The sequence below is a fragment of the Plecotus auritus genome (assembly GCF_963455305.1).
Source record: "Plecotus auritus genome assembly, chromosome: 9".
NCBI lineage: Eukaryota > Metazoa > Chordata > Mammalia > Chiroptera > Vespertilionidae > Plecotus > Plecotus auritus.
In genome coordinates, this window is record NC_137783.1 from 25,814,832 (window position 1) to 25,837,985 (window position 23,154).

General features: G+C 38.7%; 1 protein-coding gene across 2 annotated transcripts in view; it reads right to left on the reverse strand.

Moving 5' to 3' along the window:
* Nucleotides 1-23,154, reverse strand: part of MARCHF5 (membrane associated ring-CH-type finger 5) — a 50,967-nt gene that overhangs the window by 23,473 nt on the left and 4,340 nt on the right. The window contains exons 2-3 of one of the 2 annotated variants that reach the window (XM_080687320.1): nucleotides 12,398-12,513; nucleotides 11,830-12,032 (exon numbers count right to left, since the gene is read on the reverse strand). Coding sequence is in view for 1 of the 2 variants with exons in the window: in XM_080687318.1 (XP_080543444.1) it covers nucleotides 11,830-12,032 (203 nt within the window). In the remaining variant the exon portion in view is untranslated. The remainder of the gene's footprint in view (nucleotides 1-11,829; nucleotides 12,033-12,397; nucleotides 12,514-23,154) is intronic. The other variant, XM_080687318.1, reaches the window with a different exon arrangement.

Genomic DNA, 23,154 nt, shown 5'->3' on the forward strand with positions numbered 1-23,154 from the left:
ACTTAGTTTACTATTTTTGAAAGAGTAGCTGATGTACATTTTTCCGATGATTAGTGATGTCGAGCATCTTTTCATACACTGGTTGGCAATCTGTATGTCTTCTTTGGAAAAAATGTCAAGTCCTTTGTCCATTTTTTAATGATTGTGTGTTTTTGTGTGTGTGTGTGTTTTGCTATTGAGTTATATGAGTTGCTTCGATGGTTTGCAAATATCTTTACCTATTTCATAGGGTGCTTTTTCATTTTGCTGATTGTTTCTTTTGCTGTGCAGAAGCTTTTCAGTTTGACGTAGTCCCACTTATTTATTTTTGCTTTTGGTACTTTGTACTTTTGGTGTATATCCAACACTCATTACTAAGGCCAATGTCAAAAGCTTCTTTTTTTTCCCTAGAAGTTTTACAGTTTCATGTCTTAAATTTAAGTCATTAATCCATTCTTAATTTTTATGAGTGTTATAAGATAGGGGTCCAATTTCTTTTTTTTTCTTTTTTCTTTTTTTTTAGAAAGTACACTTTTTTTTAAAAAAATATATTTTATTGATTTTTTACAGAGAGGAAGGAAGAGGGATAGAGAGCTAGAAACATCGATGAAAGAGAAACATCGATCAGCTGCCTCCTGCACACCCCCCACTGGGGATGTGCCCGCAACCAAGTTACGTGCCCTTGACCGGAATCGAACCTGGGACCCTTCAGTCCGCAGGCCGACGCTTTATCCACTGAGCCAAACCGGTTTTGGCTAGGGGTCCAATTTCATTCTTTTGTATGTGAATACCCAGTTTGCCCAACACCATTTATTGAAGAGACTTTCTTTCCTCACCGAGTATTCTTGGCTCCCTTTTCAAATATTAGTTGAACACATATACACAGGTTTATTTCTTGGCTCTTGATACTGCTCCATTGGCCTTTGTATCTGTTTTTATACCAGTACCGCATTGTTTTGATTACTAGAGCTTTGTAATACAGTTTTATAGTTTGAAATCAGAAAGTGTCATGCCTCCAGCTTTGTTCTTTTTTCTCTAGATTGTTTGGGCTAGTAGAGTTCTTTTGTGGTTCCATATAAATTTTGGGATTATTTTTACTACTTCTGTGAAAAATGCCATCAGAATTTTGATAGGGGTTACATTGAATCTATATATGACTTTGGGTAGAATGAACATTTTAACATTAATTTTTCCTAATCCATGAATATGGGATATCTGTCCATTTGTGTCTTCATTTCTTGCATCAATGTCTTGTAACTTTTAGTTTTACTCGTAAGCATTTTATTTCTTTTTATATTACAAGTGAACTGGCTTTATTTTTCAGATAATTTGTTGTTAGTATATAGAAATACAACTGATTTTTGTATGTTGATTTTGTATCTTGCAACTTTACTAAATTAATTAGTTCTAACAAGTTTTTTTTTTAATGTGACACTTTTTAAAAAATGTTTTTACTCATTTTTAGAGAGAGGGGGGGAGAGAGAGATGGAAACATCAATGATGAGAACCATTGATTGGCTGCCTCCTGCAGGTCCCCTACTGGGAATTGAGCCCACAACCCGGGCATGTGCCCTGACCAGGAATCAAACTGGTGACCCCTTGGTTCATAGGTTGTGTATACTGGGCCTCTAGTATACACTAATAAAAGAGAAAAATGCTAATCGACCGTACCTCTGCTACTTCCACAGCCAATCAGGAGTGATATGCAAATTAACCCAGCAAAGATGGCAGGTAAATTTGCATACGCAGGCAGGGCAGGCGGCGCCCTATGCTGCCGGCGGGATCTAAGCCGAGATCGGGCACCGGGCAGGCCGGAGGCAGTGCTTGATGCTACCTGCTCGGGTCCAAGCTGCGATTGCGATGGCGGCTTGGGCCCGGGCAGGCGGCAGGGGCAGCGCCTGATGCCACCTGCCCAGGTTCAAGCTGCCCCGTGAGCCCAGGCCGAGCCGCCCCACGATCACGGGAAGAACCGGCCAGGCCGAGCCGCCCTGCAATCACAGGGCGAATAGCCCAGGCCAAGCCACCCAGTGATCACGGGGAGAACTGGCCAGGCCGAGCTGCCCCGCAATCACGGGACGAACAGCCCAGGCTGAGCTGACCTGCGATCATGGGGCAAACAGGCCAGGCCCAGCCATCCCGCGATCATGGGGCGAAAAGGCCAGGCAGCGCCTGGCCAAGCCGCCCCGCAATCCCAGGCGAAGAAGCCACTCCGCTGACCAACCTGCACTAGGGACCTGTTTGGGCGCATGGTGCAGAGTCCAGGGCCTCTAGCCTGCAGCCATGGGAAGTCTCCCTCTCCCCAGAGTTAGGAGCAACAGCCCAGGTCAACCCAGCAGCCTGGTCCTGACTGCAGGGGTGAGTTCCTGCAGGCTGGGGTTTGATCCCCACTCATTAGCAGTAGGAGACCAGTGCCTTTGTTATTGCTATGTGTCCGGGTTTTAATTGGACAAATGCCTGGCGGTCCCGGTCGCCAGCTTAGCAAAATCTTTTAGGAGGAGAATTCTGTCTGGGTTTCCTCAAATTCCCTCAGCCCCTACTCACCCCTCTGTAAAGGCACAGAACAAGTGAGGCCCTTAAATAAAAATCAGAGGTCTCTAGCAACGGTGGGCCTCTCTCATCACAGTCATTTGGACTGGATGGCATTTGAGTATTTATCTAGGCACCATGACAGAGAAACACAAGCTCAAGTCATGATCTCTGCCCTTAAAAAAAATTCACAATCTTATTAGAGCGAGCGGATAGTAAAAGCACAGTAATAACATCAGAATGTAAAGCAACAATACAGAGAGGAACAGAGGCAATTGCTAGGATGATTTTCCAATAATTAGTACAAAGGGTATGTGCTATGAATTAAATAAAAAAAATATGTGTGGAAGTAGCTGCTTCATGAGTATGGCATCCCTTCCAATTTTAAAGGAAGCTGAGTTCCACATGAACTGTGTACTATGCTATGATATCTGAGGCACAGGACAAGGGAGGCCCTAAGTGTACTATGCTTTGATATTTGAGTCATTCTTTATTGTTCAATGTAATTTATTTCTGTACGCCTCAGTTTTGTAATAGTTAAATTACTAGAATAATACATCTTGCTATAAAATATTACTAGAAGACCAAATGTTCAGGTGACATTTATTGTTATTTTCTATAAATGAACACAATCTCTGGTATGCTAAAGTGATAGTTATTATAGAAATATTCAGATAGAGAGACCTACAGGCTTGATTACAAGTGAGGCTTACTATCACAACCCAAATTTATTGCTTAAAAAAAAAGCAGGGAGCCAACTAGAAACGGAACCAAATATAAGCCCTTGAAGGGCAAATGTAAATTGGATAAGCTTTGCTATTACAAGAGCAAGAAGAAAAAATTCAGATGCAAGAATGAAAACCACATTGCATCCACTCTAAGTAGCTGTTAAAGAAAAAGAATGGTATAGTATGAAAATACTTAATACAGATTGTAAAGACATTTGTTCAAAGAGGATTTCCTAGAGTAGGTGATATTTCAGTTAATTTTTTAAAATGTGAAGAGGTTAGCTAGATAAGAAAAATGTGTAGGGGTCCCGAATTGCAGAGGGTTCAGGCAGGGCTGAGAGAATCCCCCCTCCGTGCAAGAATTTCAAGCACCGGGCCTCTAGTATATATATAAGAGCCTAAGCGACCGTCCAGTAGCTATGACACACAATGACCACCAGGGAGCAGACACTCAACGCATAGGCATGGAAACATGGAACAGACTGATGAATCTCAGAGGGAAGCGGGGAGGGTGGGACGAGATTAACCACAAATCTTATGTGCATACTAGAGGCCCGGCGGTGGGGTCCCTTGGCCTGGTCTGTGGGGATCGGGCTGAAACCAGCAGTCCGACACCCCCCGAGGGGTCCCGGGTTGCGAGAGGGTGCAGGCCAGGCTTAGGGACCCCACCGGTGCGGGAATCTGTGACCAGGCCTCTAGTTTTAAAAAGAGAACTCAACTGTATCAATATCACAATGAATGTAAAAACTCAGAAGAAGTGAAAATAAAAGGATGAGAAAAGCTGAAGAGGGCAAATGCAACAATAACATTAAAACTTGCATATAAGGGTGGAAAAAAAATAACTTTACAGTGGAAAAACCTGACAAACACTACCTTACCTAGATGATCAAGGTTGAGTATCACCAGTGATAAGTTATGTGCCAAGATGTAATGTGATGAAAATGGCACTTCACCTCTGTGGTCTTGCTCCCCCCAAACTCCTGATCCCAAGAGATAATGGGAAAAAACATCAGACAAATCCGGGTTGAGGGATGGACATTCTACAAAACATATGACCTGCACTCTTCAGAACTGTCAAGGTCATCAAAAACAGGGAAAGTCTGAGAAACTGTTACTGCCAAGAGGAGCCCAAGGAAATATGACTAAAGTTAAGTATCCTAGAACACAATAAAGGAATAAGGCAAAACATTTTAAAATCTAAATAATGTATGAATTTTTGTTAATACAAATTATAATTATTTATTCATTAATTATAACAAATGTACCATACTTAAGATGTTAATAGAGTAAACTGGATGTGGAATATATAAGAATTCTCTGTACTATCTTTGTAATTTTTCCATAAAATAAAAAATTGATTTAAAAACTGATATAGCTATATTATGAGTATATCTATTCTATATTAATATATATTTTATACAAGTTTAAGACAAAAAAATTATTAAAGATAAAATAGACATTACTTAATGATAAAAAGTTGAACTCATGCCCTAGTTGGTGGGACAGAGTGTTGGCCTACGAACTGAGGGGTCTCGGGTTCTGTTCTGGTCAAGGGCATGTACCTCGGTTGGGTTGTAGGCTCCTCCTCGGCCCAAGCCCTGTTCAGGGCGCATGCAATAGGCAACCAATCGATGTGTTTCTCTCACATGGATCTTTCTCTCTCTCTTCCACTCTCTCTAAAAATCAATGGAAAAATATCCTTGGGTGAGGATTAAAAAACAACAACAAAAAAACCCCAAAAAGTAAAAAAAAAAAACAAACAAAAAACAGTTGGACTCACCAGGATATTTTATTTCTAAAATTGAGGGATGGGCAAACAGCTGAGTTTATTAGTCTTGATTCCTCATATGCATTTACATATTCTTTTTCAACCAATGAAATATTTCTTAATAAAAGAAAAATAAAATACCCAAGTGAACATTCTGCTGAGCTTTGATCAATGCCAAGGCAGCAGATAGGCAATGGAAAAGCAGGTACGCCAATATAATGTTGGGAAGATTAAATAGGTATAATCTCTACAAAAGCCAATTTAACAATATCTATTAATGTTATAAATGCATACACCCTTTGACCAGCAATTCCACTCTAGTCAGTTATCTTACAGAAGTATTTGCTGCATAAACGTATTTTACACAGTGGTTTATGGCAGGACTGTTTGTACTAGTGAAAAGTTAGAAACAGCCTAAATGTCTGTCAACAAGAAAGTGGTTATATAAACAAATATACATAACTAAAGGGAAAAAAAGCCTCTTTATGTACTGACATAAATAGTATTACTAAGGAAAAAACAAGTATAGAACAGGATGTATAGTATACTAGTCTGGAATATATTAACATATAACCTAATTGTACTCTATATTCTGTTTGCCTCTCCAGGTTTACTCCTCATTTTTCGCCACCCTGCTTTGTGCACTGGGAGGCTGAACAAATAGCATCTTTAAAAAAAATAAAAATAAAAAATACATTTTTATTGATTTCAGAGAGGAAGGGAAGAGGGAGACAGAAAGAGAGAGAGGGAAAAAAAACATCAATGATGAGAGAGAATCATTGATCGGCTGCCTCCTGCATGCCCCATGTGTCCTTGATGGAACTGAATCTGGGACCCTTCTGTCCACAGGCCAACGCTCTATCCACTGAGCTAAACCGGCTAGGGCACAAAAAGCATCTTACAGGCAACCTTGCCCTGCTCTAGTTTCTGATGTGTTCTAACAATGAGTGGAATGGCTAGAAAATCAAAGGGTGGTAAAAGTGTTAAGGGAATTTTTTCTTGGCTCCCTCAGTGCCGGCAGTTTGCATTTCTCTTTCTAAAACAGTAAGTAGGTCCTGTTAAACAGACTCCCAGCTACAACTCTTGTCATTCTGTCAACAGCTCCCTTCCCTTGTACTTTCAGGCCTAAGAGTAGAAATGGTTTCCCATAATTGCCAATCTTTGGGTATTTCTTTGTTTGTTGTTTGTTCTTTTAACTCTACCCTAAAGTTTGCAGAGAGAGAGAGAGAGAGAGAGAGAGAGAGAGAGAGAGAGAGAGAGAGAGAGAGAGAGAGAGAGAGGTAGGTGTGTGTGTGTGTAGGGAAGGAATGAGGGAGGAAGACAGGGAAGGAGGGGAGGAAGAGAGAAAAGAGAAACACCCTAGAACAGTGGTCGGCAAACGCATTAGTCAACCGAGTGGCAAACGGTGGCTCGCGAGCCGCATGTGGCTTGTGAGCCGCATGTGGCTTGTGAGCCGCAGTTTGCCGACCACTGGCCTAGAATGAAACACCAGATTTGTAACAAGAAAAGTACTTGGCATCATGGCTGGCAGGCCTGGTAAAAAGACTTTTCATTGAATTTTGGTCCATGTGAATGCATTATCTAGATGGAAAATACATAAAGTAAACTCAAACATTTAAAATAGTTAAAGGAAATACTGACTATGAGATATTGTAGTTGCTGCATATTTTGTTTCACATTATTTGTTATTCCTTTCCATTTCCAGGAGGGCAAATATCAAGACAAAGAAAAGAGTACACCATCCATGTTATTCATTAATATCTCAAAGATATTCAAATTAACATTATCCCTACTTCCTTTTATGGTACATAAAACTACTTCTTATTCATATGTGGCCTGGTAGCAGTCTCACTGAGTGACAGTAACAAGAAATTTAGCAATTTAAAATCCTGGCCCCTTCACTTACTTGCTAAAAGCCCATGGGCTTCCATTAAATAAATTTGGTGACTGTTTTTTAATCTGTAAAATAAGAAACAATATCTACTATGCTTTTGAGAAGCTTAAATAAAACAATATAGGCAAAGTGACCAACAAAGTGTCTGGCAAATAGTAGTGGACTGTTAGCAAATAATAGCTATTGATATCACTATTATTATTATTATTTCTTATTGGTTTTAGAGAGAGGAAGAGAGGGAGGGAGAGAGGGAGAGAGGGACAGAGGGAGAGAGGGAGAGAGAGAGATCGATTGGGGTGCCTTTGCACATGCTCCAACATGGGATTGCATCTGCAACCTGGGTATGTGCCCTGACCAGGAATGGAATCCGGAACCCTTAGGTCCACAGGACGACGCTCCAACCAACTAAGTCACACCAGCTGGAGCTCACTGTTAATATTATTAATAATATTGTAAAATAAAATTGTAACTATTATTTCTATTTGCTAAACTTTTAAAGAAAAGTTTCTGCTAAGAACCATCTCTCATTATCCCTAGTGAATATCTTTCCTTTTTAAGCATTACACTCCACTTAACATTTTACAACCATTTAAAAAAAAAAATATATATATATATACTTTTAGTGATTTCAGAGAAGAAAGGAGAGGGAGAGAGGGAGGGAGAGAGAGAGAGAGACCAACGATGAGAGGGAATCATTGATCTACTGCCTCCTGCAGGTCCCCACTGGAGATTGAGCCTACAATCCGGGTATGCACCCTGACCATGAATCGAACTGTGACCTCTTGGTTCTTAGGTCAACGCTCAACCACTGAGCCATGCCGGCTGGGCTTGCAACCATTTTTTGAGGGTGATTGTTAGTTATTTTCAACTCTATACATAATTTTAAATTGATGCTTTGTTGAGAACAATAAAGTAAAGAAATAACAAAACTGTAATAAAAGTTTCACTTGAAAATAACCTAAGAATTTACCACTAATGTATTAAGACATGAGAGAGGGAGTACCTACACTTAAAGTAGATTTTACAGTTAAAATCGACTTAAAGACAAAAACTGTTAGTAGAAATAAAGAAGGACATTTTGTATTGGTAAAAGGGACAATACATCAAGACAGAAAAAAAAAAAAAAAAAAGGAGATAAAACAATTAGGAAAATACATGCACCTAACGACAGAGCCCAAAATGAATGAAGCAAAACATGGGAGGAATTGGAGAAATAGATAATTAACAAAAGTGGAAGACTTCATATCCCACTTTCAACGAAGGACTGGTAAAAGAGCCACAAGGAAATAAAGGACTTGAAAATACTATGAACCAACTAGATATTTATAAAACACTCCATCCAACAACAGCAGAATACACCTTCTTCTCAAGCACACATGGAATATTCATCATAAAACAAGCCTTAATATATTTAAAAGAACAGAAGAAGTGTGTTCTTTGATCACAATGGAATGAAATTAGAAATCAATAACAGAATGACACTTGGGAAATTTATCAACAGGTCAAAAAAGAAATCTAAGCAGTCCTTAGAAATTTAGAGCTGTAAATGACCACATTAAAAAATAAGCAAGATCAAGAAAATGAGAAGAAACTACTGACTGGGAGAAAGTATTTACAAAAGATATACCAGATCAAAGGCTGTTATACAAAATATATAAAGAACACATAAAACTCAAGAAAATAACCTGATTTTTAAAAATTTCAAAAGATTTAACAGACACCTCATTAAAGAAGACAGATATCACCAAATGTCTAAAATCCAAAACACTGACACCACCAAATGCTGACAAAGATATAAAGCAACAGGAACTCATTGCTGGTGGGAATACAAAATATACAACCGCTTTAAAAGACATTTTGGCAGTTTTTTTTTTTTTGACAATACTAGACACATTCATACCATATGATCCAGCAATCATGTTCCTTGGGATTTATAAGTTGAAAACTTATGTTCACACAAAAATGTGCACACGTGCCCTGGCAGGTTTGGCTTTGTGGTTGGAGCGTTGGCCTGCAGACCAAAGGGTCTCAGGTATGATTCCTAGCCCGGTCAGGGAACATGTGGGGCAACCAGTTGATGTGTCTCTCTCACATCTATGTTTCTCTCTCTCTCTCTCTTTCTCTCCCTCCTCCCTCTACAAATCAATGAAAAAAATATCCTCAGGTGAGGATTGACAACAAAAAAACCCTGCACACAGATGTTTACTGCAGCTTTTTCGTAACTGTTAATATTTGGAAGTAACCAACTTGTCCTTCAGTAGGTGAATGGATAAATAAACTGTGGTACATTCAGATAATGGAATATTTTTCAGGGCTAAAAAGAAACGAACTACCAAGACATGGAGAAACTTTAAATATTTATTACTAACTGAAAGAAGCCAATCTGAAAAGGCTATATACTATATGATTGCAACTACATGACATTCTGAAAAAGGCAAAAAATATGAAGACAGTGAAAACACTATGTATTATACTTTATAAAAGTAGATACATGTCATTACACATGTGTCCAAATCCATAGAATGTACACCACCAATAATGAATCCTAATATAAACAATGGACTTAGGGTAATAATGACATGTCAATATAGGTTTATCAATTGCAACACATGTATCACTCTGGCGAAAGGGGTTGATAATGGAGGAGGCTATGAATGTGAGGAAGCAGGGAGTATCCTATATAATAAAACCCTAATATGCAATTTGACTAAACGGTGGAACGACCGGTCGCTATGATGCACACTGACCACCAGGGGGCAGATGCTCAACACAGGAGCTGCCCCCTGGTGGTCAGTGCACTCCCACAGGGGGAGCGCCGCTCAGCCAGAAGCTGGGCTCATGGCTGGCAAGTGCAACGGCGGTGGCAGGAGCCTCTCCCGCCTCCACTGCAGGCGGGCGGTAAGGAGCGAGGGGTCCCGGACTGTGAGAGGGCACAGGCTGGGCTGAGGGACATCCCCTGCCCCCGCCCAGTGCACAAAATTTCATGCACTGGGCCTCCAGTACAGGATATCTCTGTACCTGCTTCTCAATTTGCTGTGAACCTAAAACTGGTCTAAAAAAAAAAAAAATCTATTAAAAAAAAAAAAAATCAAACCAATAATCTAAACTTCCACCTTTAAAAAACTAGAAAAAGAAAAGCAAACTAACCCCAAACCAAGCAGGAGGAAGGAAACTATAAAGATTAGAGTGGAAATAAATGAAACAGAAAATAAAAAAAGAGAAAATCAATAAAACCAAAGTTGAGTCTTTGAAAAGATCAATAAAATTGACAAAAGTTTAGCTAGGTTGACCAAGGAAAAAAAGACAGAAGATTCAAATTACTAAAACCATGAACCAAAGAGGGAACATTAATACAGTACCAACCTTACAGAAATAAAAAGGATTATAAAGAAATACTATGAACCATTATATTCCAACAAGTTAGATAATCTAAATAAAATGGACTTATTCCTAGAAAGACACAAACTACCAAAACTGACTCAAGAAGATACAGAAAATCTGAATAGACCTATAAGTAAAAAGATTAAACTAGTAATAATAATAAAAAAAAACTCCCTATAAAAAATGACCAGGACCAGAGAGCTTCATTGTCATCAAACATTTAAAGAATTAACGCCAATCCTTCACACACTCTTCACAAAAAATGTGAGATCACTCCCCAACTTGTTTTATGAGGCCAGTATTATTACCCCCATACCAAAACCAGTTAAAGACACCTAATTTAGTAGAATAAAGAGTAAGAAAAGACAGTTAAATATGAAACCTTAACTATGACTTTAGTGAGCCAGATATCAATGTAGTTAAAGATTGCAGCAGTAATTGTTTTCCCTGATATTTAAATTATTTAAAACACTGCTCTGATATTATAATAAAAATTTTTGGATTACTCTTTTGAGTTTACTTTCTCTAAAATCAGTGGTATGCATGAAGACCCATCTAAATGTTTAAGAAACGCTACTTTCTCTACTATGCTACTTTCCTTTCATAGAAAGCTAGCCTTTCTTCCTATGCATTATTCTAGAGAAATAGACAACAATGGAAATTTTGTTTGCCCTTATTATTAAACTTCTCACATTATAAAAGCACTTCATTTATATTGCCTCATTTAAAAAAAATGGGTCTGATTTCAATATGTATAGCACCTAGAAAAAGCAACATATCTAATAATTACTTGCAACTTCTCCTTGAACTTACTCCCCCAAAAGTCATTATTTTCTTCTGACCTTCTCAGAACCAAATTGTCTTCATATACCTCTTGATTACAGCCAAGGATATTAAAAATGTTTATAATTGGCATGGCATTAATATCAAACGAGGAAAAAGACACCAGTTCATAAACACATGGCTGGATGGAACATGCTAACTAAATATCAGTGTTAGTTACTGCTTCCTTTCAACAGTCTGCTATACTTTTTTTCAATGCTAGAACGACTTTTGATTGTTCCTTGCTCACCAATTTGCAGAAAAAAGAAAGCAGCTTTCATGCAAGATAACCACATAGATTCCAAAGATGAGTTTAATTTGTCTTTTATTAAAATTTTAATTTCTCTACTTTTATTCCTTAATTAAGAATAAGTATTAGAAAGAAAACACTACTGTTTTTCTACACCAATAGTCTGCAGAGAATGAGGTTCTTTAGTCAGCTTTTTATTATAGCTTTGTTATTTGATTTTATCCACAAGGTTAAGGTCCAAATTCTTTATCCACTCAACCAAATGAAAACAGTTAATGCACAGACTAATGAATGGATCTGGGGATATATTAAGGATAATGTAAACTGTTAACAAATAAATGCCTGACATTTAGAGGAAACAATAGAAAAATAAGAAATTCACAAAAAAGCAGAGATGGCTCACTTTAAAATAAACCCAAGATCACAGAATTATGTATAATAACATCATTTATATCTGCATTGCTTTTAAGGATCTTCTTACCCAACTTTGGAAAAACTATTAAGTATTCAGCATTGCACTGAGGACATGCCACTCTGGCGGTACTGTTTCCTCTTTGTTTTTCATCCACCCAGCGCTGTAGACAAGCCTGGTGCACCCATTTTGTAGATCCTCTGCACCTGCATGGTCTCACCCATTCAGCAGTTCTATCATCTTCATCAGTGGCAAAACACACCCAGCAACTTCTGTAAATTAAAAGAGAAAATGACATTATCTTTAAGACCCCAACTTTCTCTCCACTGCAGCCCTCACTTAATGAGATGACCCTACTATGGTATTATAGAACCTCTATTCTACATTAAAAGACTGAGGAGACAAAACCATCAGTATATTTTCAGTAAGAATAGCTTCTTTTTCTGGTTTTCCTTTTATTCATCTGCAGAATTGTTTTATGTAATTCCCTCCATCTTTCTAGTAATTTATCTTCTGTAATAAACCTGTGGAAGAAAAGCCACAGGCTGCTTTTGTGTTATAGGACTTAATAATTCTTTGATGAGTGGTAAGCACAGAAGTATGTGAAATTCAGTGTTCCCCCCATTTCAACACTAACCTTTTAACCTCTTGAACTTGGAAAACTAAAGTATTGTACAAGTGATTTCACACATGGTCTCATTCAATTTTCAACTGAGGGAAAACCCCCGCCCATTTCTTTCTGGTAAAGCATAACTATAAGAAAAGAGAAAGATGGTTAAATTAAAAAACAAACAAACAAAAACCACACACACACACACACACACACACACACACACACACACACACACACAGCAAAAGGGAAGAAGAAATGAAGACATCAGGATAAACTGTTTTAGGATAATGACATGATAAATTTGGGCCTACATGGTTCCATTATAGGTATGATTGGTTTTCCTTTTGAGTTACAATTTATTACACTTGAAGTTTAGAAGTCTCAAGTATGAGATGTTTTCTTTTTAAAGGTTCAATCACATATGCCAATCAGAAGTCCATTTTTTTTATCCTCACCTGAGGATATGTTTATTGATTTAGAGAGATAGGAAGGGAGGCGGGGGTTGGGGGGAGAGAGAGAAGAAACATCACTTGCTTGCCTCCTTAATGAACCCCAAAACCTAGGTATATGCCCTGACTTGAATCGAACCTGTAACCTTTTAGTGTATGGGACGATGCTCCAACCAACTGAGCCACTGGGCCAGGGCTGAGATGCTTCTTATATTAAGAAAAAATCCTATTGAGATGGTTAAATTTATAATGTTTTTCCATTGTGTTTTTATAGGTACTTCAGGAGGTCTAATTTGTTCTTGTGGAACTAGGTTGCAATTCCTTATTTTTCTCCCAATTAACACAAGTTTCAACACCAAGTTCTATTAGGGCAAATATAATTTAACTCAGTGAGGCCATTCACCCTCTGCCCTATTAAAGTATGAATGTACAATTGGAAACAACAGCTAATTAAAGCTTCTTGCCTACTGTGCATTTTTCACTTAATTAGATAAATGACTTCCGTCAGAATAACTAGCCTAACTATGCTCAGTGGGAAAGATTATATAGTCAGGTACTATATATGGGTGAGATCTTCAGTTACTGTAGAACATGAGTTTGTGTGCTCCAATTAAAACTTCTCAATTAGAATAGAGGAAAAAATGGGACTGTATTCATGGCAACAATATACAAAATTATGGTTTTGCTCAGCTTTCAAATTCAGTCAGGTTTCATACGACCAAGGTAAGAATGGGAGGTAGACAGCCTTTGTTTAGCATGCTGACTGACACTCTGGGACCCACCTCCACCACGCTGTCTGGACCTTTCACACTATCTTATTATGGTTATCCAAAAATGCCTCCTTCTCCTTTATCTTTTTAAAAAATTGTACTATGGTAAAATATACATTAACAAAATTTTAACAAAATTTATTAACCACTAGAGGCCTGGTGCACAAAATTTGTGCACGGGGGGGGGGGGGGGTGTCCCTCAGGCCAGCCTGCACCCTCTCCAATCTGGGACCCCTCGAAGGATGTCCGACTGCCCGTTTAAGCCTGATCCCACCAGTCGGACATCCCTCTCACAATCCAGGACTGCTGGCTCCCAACTGCTCTCCTGCCTGCCTTCCTGATTGCCCCTAACCGCTTCTGCCTGCCAGCCTGATCACCCCCTAACCACTCCCCTGCCAGCCTGTTTGCCCGTAACTGCCCTCCCCTGCAGGCCTGGTCACCCCTAACTGCCCTCCCCTGCAGGCCTGGCACCCACCAACTGCTCTCCCCTGCAGGCCTGGGTCCCCCCCAACTGCCCTCCCCTGCAGGCCTGGTTGCCCCAACTTCCCTCCTCTGCCGGCTTGGTCACCCCTAACTGCCCTCTCCTGCTGGCCTAATTGCCCACAATTGCCCTCCCTTGGAGACCCGGTCCCTCCCAACTGCCCTCCCCTGCTGGCCATCTTATGTCCAAATGGGGGCAGGATCTTTGACCACATGGGGGCAGCCATCTTATGTGTTGGAGTGATGGTCAATCTGCATATTACTCTTTTATTAAATAGGATAGAGGCCTGGTGCATGGGTGGGGGCCAGCTGGAGGGTGAAGGGTGTCCCGGATCAGGGTGGGGGTTCCCTTGGGGCGTGGGGCGGCCTGGACGAGGGGCCTGTGGTGATTTGCAGGCTGGCCACGCCCCCTGGCAACCCAAGCGGAGGCCCTGGTATCTGGGGTTTACTTATCTTCTACAATTGAAACTTTGTAGCCTGGAGCGGAGCCAAGCCTTCTGCTTGCTCCGTGGTGGCAGCCATTTCTGTTGGGATTTATGTATCTTCTATAATTGAAACTTTGTAGCCTTAAGCGGAGACCTGGGCCGGCCAGGGCTGCAGAAGCTTGGCTTCCTCCATCACCGGGGGCAACCCTAGCCTCCTGCTCTTTCCAGCTCTGTGGCTGCTGCCATTTCTGTTTGGGTTTATGTATCTTCTATCATTGAAACTTTGTAGCCTTGAGTGGAGGCCTAGGCTGGCAAGGGCAGGCGGAAAGCTTGGCTTCCTCCATTGCCGGGGAAACCCATGCCTCCCTCCTGCTCTCTGTGGCAGTAGCCATCTTGGTTGGGTTTATTTGCATATTCGCTCCTGATTGGCTTGTGGGCGTGGCTTGTGGGTGTAGCAGAGTGATGGTTATTTTACATATTACTCTTTTATTAGATAGGATTTTTAAGAATATAATTAAGTATACTGCCATTGTGCAACTATCACCACTATCCATAGTTTGAGTTTTAACCTTCAATTTTTGCATAAAATTTCAATGGACAGGTATAGAGCAAACAGACCAGTTAATTAAAGTGTTATATATTTTCCCCACAACTGAGGTGATTTTATAATTATATTTGTGTACATCTGGGAAATGAGATATATCATCTTGGTAACAAAACATAGGAAGACTATGTAGAAACTCTCTGGGTTAGTATAAATTTTTCATTTCAACAATGGAATATATATGTAGCTAAGTACAGTTGGACTAGCATAATTAATCAGTATTAAGATGAGTCAAATTTTAAATTAAGCCAATTTCAGTCATCAGGAAAAAAATGTAAAAATGTATCTACTAAAACTATCCTATTTATGTAGCATTTTAGGTAGACTTGGAAAACACACTCACACACACATATATATGTCTACTCAGGACCATCTTAATAGGTTGTACCAAATGAAATTGCCTATCTTTGTGTTTTTTACTTACATCAATGGCAATTTCATATTTCAGTCTAACAGGAATACTTGTATGTATATTCCCCATAAATTCTGGATAAGTGTAAGTTATCTTCCCCCAACATTTTATTATGAAAAATGTCAGTGTCAAAAAAAGGTTGAAAATCTCTCAGTGAATACCCATATTCCCAATATCTAGATTCTGTAATTCTTATCATTTAAAAAAAATATATGTTTCTATTGATTTCAGAGAGAGGAAAGGAGAGGGAGAGGGAGAATCAATGATCTGCTGCCTCTTGAAAGCCCCCTACAGGGGATGGAGCCCATAATCTCCTGGTTTAGTGGTTAATACTCAACCACTGAGTCACATCGGCCGGGCTGTCCAAATTTTTTTTTTTTTGTAATTCTTATCATTTTGATATATATGTGCTTTACCACATATTAATTCATCCATCCATTTTATTTTTTGATGCATTTCAAAGTTCTAGGAATAAGTATAGTTCACCCCTAAATATTTTCACAGTTTATTTTTTATTTGTTTTTTTAAAAATATATTTTATTGATTTTTTACAGAGAGGAAGGGAGAGGAATAGAGAGTTAGAAACATTGATGGGAGAGAAACATCAATCAGCTGCCTCTTGCACACCTCCTACTGGGGATGTGCCCGCAACCAAGGTACATGCCCTTGACTGGAATCGAACCTGGGACCTTTCAGTCTGCAGGCCGATGCTCTATCCACTGAGCCAAACCAGTTAGGGCGCACCGTTTACTTTTTAGAAGGTATTCAACAGATATGTAAGGCAGGCACTTTCAGATGTTTTATAATTTCACAACTATGGTAGGTTAGATGAACTATAACTTACAGTAGAAACTTATTAGGAGTCATGTCTGATGTATAATACAATTTGAGAACTGCTGGTGTGGAGTAACGGCAGGTAAAAAAAAAATCAAGAGATTGGAGAAAGCCATCTATATGAAGGAGACAATTATTTTATTTGCTTATGTTATAAATAATTGCTTCTGGTGACTAAATTTTTTTGAGGAGGAGGAAAGGGGGGAAGGAAGGAGGAAGAAGGGGAAGGGAGAGAGGGGGAGTGGGAAAGGGGCAGAGAGATGGAAGCATTGATTGGTTGCCTCCCATAGGCACCCCAACCAAGGATAGAACCTGAAATCTAGGAATCGAACCCACCACACCTTTCTGTGTATGGGACCACGCTCCAACCAACCGAGTAATACTGGCCAGGGCTAAATATTTTTAAACATAAATAACAGTTCAAAAAATGTTAAGTTCTAAAGAATTTATGAACTTACTTACTACCTTACCAGGTATGAGTTTAACCTACCTAAATATGGAAAGAACATTAATCTGTGAAATAGGGCCAAGGAAAATTAACTTGAAGCATATAAAAATGGTCACATAAATGTTTTAGGCTAATAACCTGTAAGACAAAATTATTAGTCTTCAGGGCTGCAGAACAGGAAGGAAAGGAACAAATAATGTGTATGAACCCTTTCTTTCCTCATTAAAAAAACAAACACACACAAACTTCTGATAGACTGACCAGGAACATCACCTGAGAAGTCTGATATAATTATGCTTCCCTTCTTTGTTTCCCCATACTCTTCTCCCTCCTTTTAAGGAGAAAATAGGTGTTTGAAAATAATGGGTTAAAAGTTTCTCCAAACTTAGAATTGAGGGGAGAGTAGAAACTTGTGTTTTAATGCATCAACTTTCCCAGCAAAACATCTGAGGTTCACTCTGACAAAACCAGCTTTATGTGCCCAGCCTCCCTCCCAATCACTGTAATCTGGGGGATAGGATACTCCTTAAACCATTCTTAAGGATTACCCTTCCTAAAGCTGGGAATGGGGAAGGACTAACTGCCTAAACTATACACATAGATGATGTTGCAGGGAAGAGTAGTTTTCCATAAAAAGCATGGGATACTATTTATTCCTTAAAAAGAGGAGAAATTGGCATGTGCCCTGACCGGGAATAAAACTGTGACCTCCTGGTTCATAGGTCAACGCTTAACCACTGAGCCACCCTGGCCGGGCTATAGTTTCTTTTTTTTTAGGTTAACCAGTTTGGGGCAGATTTCCCATCATATATAACCTAAACAATTGTGTTACACAGTGTGAGAAACTGAATATAAGAGATGGCCTCTTTCCTAGCTGGTTTGGCTCAGTTGGTCTGCGGACTGAAAGGGTCCTAGGTTCAATTCTGGTGAAAGGCACATGCTTGGGTTTCGGGTACAATCCCCAGTGGGGGGCATGCAGGAGGCAGCTGATCAATGATCCTCTCTCATTACTGATGTTTCTATCTTTTCTCCCTCTCCCTTCCTCTCTGAAATTAAAAAATATATTAAAAAAAAAGAGATGGACCTAAGACAATCAAATAAACAGACCTTGTATTTCAATGTGTTAAAGCGCATATTACTATGTCAGATTTTTAATATTTTAATAGCTGTTTTTCAATATACTTTGTTTCATTTTTGATCCTATATATTTTGTTTTATTCTTTCAAAACATTCTGAGAAAGATCCCATAGATTTAACTAGGCTGCCAAAGTTGTTTGCAGCATAACAAAACATTGTTAAGATCCCCTATTATAAAGAATTATATAAGTGATAATGAAAATGCTCAAGAATTGTCTGGCACATATATAACTACCAAACTAACACTAGCAAGAATGGCATTAATAAAGATAAAAAGATAGTGTCAACTTTACATGTATGCTTAAATTTTATGGATGCATTTCCTTATCTAAATTAACACATAAAGCAATTCTGCTTGGCACCTGGTATTCAGTGGAAAAAGTCCTGGTTTCCTACCCCACTCCCACGTTTTCAATGGGTTGCCACCACTGCTTAAGATATTCACTCAAATCCTCTCAATTCATTTTCTTTCAATAGTATGTAGCTGAAGTACATACTATTTTAGTTCTACACCTTCCTACAAGCCAAGCTGGGGCATATTAGTTTACAAAATATGTAAATGGAGATCTGGAAATTACCACGGTAGGTTCAGTGATCAAAGAACAAATTACTATTATACTGTAAAACAGAACTAAACTAGACAATAAAAAAAACATTACTTATTCCTTAACTCTATAAAAGACCAGTCACTTGACTCTACATGACTTAATATAATTTTTTTCCAGTTATATATCCTTCCTAATAGTTAAATTTGTAAACAGTTCAAAGAATGGCTATTTGGCCTTAAATCTAAGATTACTCAAGATCTCCTCCTAAATCAACTTGAGTACCTATTAAGTACATTCATCATTCGATGCCACAAGGAACAAATATATGTATAGAACTAATATAGGCATACATTTAAAACCACCACATAAAACATTAAGTACCAAGAAAAGATGTTAGATGCTATATGTAATACAGGAATGCTATGACAATAAGAAACACAGGATGAAATAGCTGAGCTTTCATGAAAAGGAGAGAACTACAGATGGCAATTCAAGTTGGATTAGAAAATGAAAAGGATAAGGGTAAATGGAAGTAAGAGATGCAGCATAACCAAGTTTAGATATGGAAATGAACATAGAGTGATGGACAATGAGAAGACCAAGGTGTTGAAGTAGAGGTTTTAAGATATAGATATTACAAACCAGTTGCGAAAGGATGGATGACAAAGATAACCTCACTTCACAGGGTTCACTTGTGAGTCATTCCCTCTTTATACAATTAATTAAGGTAACTATTTAAAAAGTATGTGAAAAAAAGGGGCAGAAACATCAATAAAATAGTTTCTCACTGGAACACAAATTAACTAAGCAAGATACGTTATCTAACAAAACAGCTGGCAGTACAGCCTCTCTTTGCAGACTCAAATTGCAGGTGTTTATCTTGGACTAGAGGCCCAGTGCATGGATTTGTGCACCGGTGGGGTCCCTCAGCCTGGCCTGTGCCCTCTTGTAATCTGGGACCCCTTAGGGGATGTCGGACTGCCGGTTTTGGCCTGATCCGACATCCCCTGAGGGATGAAGAAGTGCGTGAAGCAGCAGGCGGCTGGAGAGGAGCCCAAGCCAGGGCCTGGCATTGCTGTGCCTGCGCCGCTAGGCAGAATCACTGCCGTGGAAGTGGGAGAGGATCCTGCTTGCCAGCCGTGAGCCCAGCTTCTGGCTGAGCGACACTCCCGCTATGGGAGTGCACTGACCACCAGGGGGCATCTCCTGCATTGAGCGTCTGCCCCCTGGCGGTCAGTGTGTGTCATAGTGACCGGTCGTAACAGTCGCTTAGGCATATATATATATATAGGCATATATATATATAGGCCTATATATGTGTGTGTGTGTGTGTGTGTGTGTGTGTGTGTGTGTGTGTGTGTATAGACTAGAGGCCTGATGCATGAAATTCACGCAAGGGACTCAGCCCTTGCAGCTCAGCTTCGTATGGAAGGTCGTTCTGCTGTCCAGTCTAATTAGCATATTATGCTTTTATTATTATAATTAGAAAAATCTAGGAAATCAGACTCCTGTCCTAGAGATCACTGATGAAAACTAGAGTGTAAAAGAACAGAATAGAACAATTCCAGGATGTAGAAGAGAGAGAGCAATGAAACAAGTTTTAAATTGCTGCTGTTTTATTATATGTAGTTCCTTAATGTATTTGCATGGCTGTTTTATGGAACAGAACAAGCACCGTTTAATTCAGAACAAGTTTAGAGATCCATACTCTGTTTAATGGAAGGAAGGCCCAACTTGACAATGGAAAAAACTGCACACTGCTTGCTTTGTCTAAGGACTAAAAGCGTCATATCCCATATATTCTGAAATGGGAACTATACCAACAAGAGTAAAAATCTCTATGTTCACTCAAGTGGAATGGAAGTTAAAGTTTCCAGATTCATCAAAGAGATATAACCACAATCATGACACATTACCAAAGGGCAAAGCTGAAGAGAAATACATCATAATGAAAGAAGTCATTTATTGAGCATATACCAGTATTCATACTATACCCTTTGTCTGACCTTCATAAACTCTGAAAGCATAATTATTTCCATCTTATATAAGGAATCAAAAGCCCAGAAAGGTAATCTGCCCAAGACTTCACAGTTAAGCAGAAAGGTATTGATGCAACCTAGGCCTTGACTCACTCGGCTTTTTTCACTGCACCATGCTGCCATATGTTTAGTGTATTCTGGTAAAATTTTCTATTTCTCAATTCTTAGGCAATTGTAGCCAGTACAAGAAATGCTGTTTCATTTTTGCTGCCATAAGGAGGTTTCACCAAAGATCTAAAACCCTTCTGACTCCAATGTGCCATATAAATATTATCATCTTATGAATTATGGCATGTAAAGAATTGGGAGGCATGCATGTATGTATGGCAAGTAAAGAATTGCTACATAAATCTGGTTAAGAGCTGAAAAATATTTCTGGCTGAAATGTTCAAAAAAGCTTTATAAATGAGGCAGAACCTAAACTGGGTCTTAAAGAATGGGTAGAACTTTGAAAGACAAGATTGAAAAGAAAACCTGTTCAGAGGACAATGAGCAAATCAGTTTGGCTTGGCAAAAGACATGTACTTATGTACTCTTCTTCTTTCTTCTTCTTATGTATTCATTCTTAAAGAGAAGCAACACTTTGAAAAGATAGCTGGTGCCAGCCATATACTCTATGTCTTAAACATAATAGGAAACACAATAAATGTGATTACGGAGGGTCCTGAAGGCCAGGCTCAAGAATTGAAACTTAAGCTTAACAAGCAATAAGAAAACAAATGGTTTTGAACAAATAAGACAATTGTTTAAACAGTGTCTGTAAGAATATTCTAAGCACTAGTATGTCATAAATAATGGGGGGTGGGGGAAAAGACATTGTGATTCAACAGTGTTTTCTTGTAGAGAAATGGGATAAGGGAATAGTTTCTGTTTTCAATGAACTTCCAGTTGAATGTGCATGTTGGTGGTGGTAAAGGGTGAATGTAGAAGGCTCTGAGACACATAATAGGTGCATTAAAAAACTTACAGCTCTAGCCAGTTTGGCTCAGTGGATAGAGCATTGGCTTGTGGACCAAAAGGTCTCGGGTTCGATTCCGGTCAAGGGCACATACCTCTTTTGCAGGCTCCTCTCTGGCCAGGCCCTGGTTGGGGCTTGTTCAGGAGGCAACTATGATGGTTCTCTCTCTTTCCCTCTCTCTTCCACTCTTCCTAAGAATCAATGGAAAAATATCCTCTGGTGAGGATTAACACACAAAAAAAATAATAATAATTTACAATACAATGTGACATACTAGAATGAATGCATAAAAGGTTCTATGGAAACACAGGAAGTAATAACTCACTCTGCCTGAAGGAGTTGTGCAATGCTTCAAGATGATATATGAGCTTAATTATAAAGATGGGTAAGAGTTAGCCAGGTGTTAAAAGGAAAGAAGTAATTTAAGGAAAAAAAAGGAGATAAAAGAGCAGGATATATTCAGAGGACAATGAAGTGGAATGCAGAAAATATCCTTACGGTAGGTTGGGGTTGGATTATATTAGTAGGTCTAAACTCCTTCACTGGGGTCTTGAAAGTTTAGATTTTATCCTATAGATGACATAAAGGCTGGCAATTTTTAAAGCATGGAAATGACATGATTATAATTGTGCCATGGCTAATTCTGATACCACTCTGAAAGTCAAAATAGAGGAGAAAAACTGAGTCAGAGAAAGTAGAATCCACAATATCTGATAAGCAAATGGATTTGAAGGGAAAGATGCAAAAAAGACTTAGGTTTTATGGCTGGTAGACTAGAAGAATGGTCTTAATAAAGACCAAACATTAGGAAGTCAAGATATGTAAAAAGGCAGGGAAATATCAGTAGTTTAGATAGGTTAAGGTGCTAGTAATAAGTATACACAAGTAGCAATGTCTATTGAGCAGCTAGAAATGAGACACTAAAATGTGGAAAGAGATCAGGAATAAAGACACACATCTGAGAGTCACTCAAATAGAGGTGAAAATGAGAAAGTGAGTATACTTTTCAGAGAAGACTGACAAGTGCTGAGGATTGAACCATACTTAAGTGATTGAAGGGAGTAAAAAGATGATATATGAGGAAGAAAAAAGCAAAAGGTAAATAGTATGGTATAACAGAACATAGTTTTAAGAAGTTAGGGGGTGGTGGATCTGTTTCATCTTCATTATATATATTGGTGGGTGACCTTTAGTATACTTTTAGTAGAGCTACAGACAAGAAAGGGAAATGAAAGTCAAATTATAAAGAGAGATAATAAAGAGAAAATAAAAACTAAATGTCATAGGGGAATGAATTAAAAAGAAAATGTTTAGATATTCTATACATTCTTTTTTATTGCTGTATATCACAGCTCAAAACAATTTTTAAAAAGCAAATGTAGATTTAAATGTTAGAAACAAAAACAAAACTATTTGTTATATATGGTATATAAGCATTAAACAAAGAATACTGGAAAAATATAAATCCATTTATGATAGTATAGTGGGGACTGGGGTTAATGGTCAAAGGGGACTTAGTGAAGTTTCTACTTTTTACATACAGATGGAGGTAAATATAACTAATTGCTAATGATTTAATTCCAGGTATTGCTCTGTAATTGTCAAAATGGGATAGAGGTGATGGAGAAAAAGATGTCAACTGACAAAGAAAATGAGAAGTTGCTTTAATGGAAACTA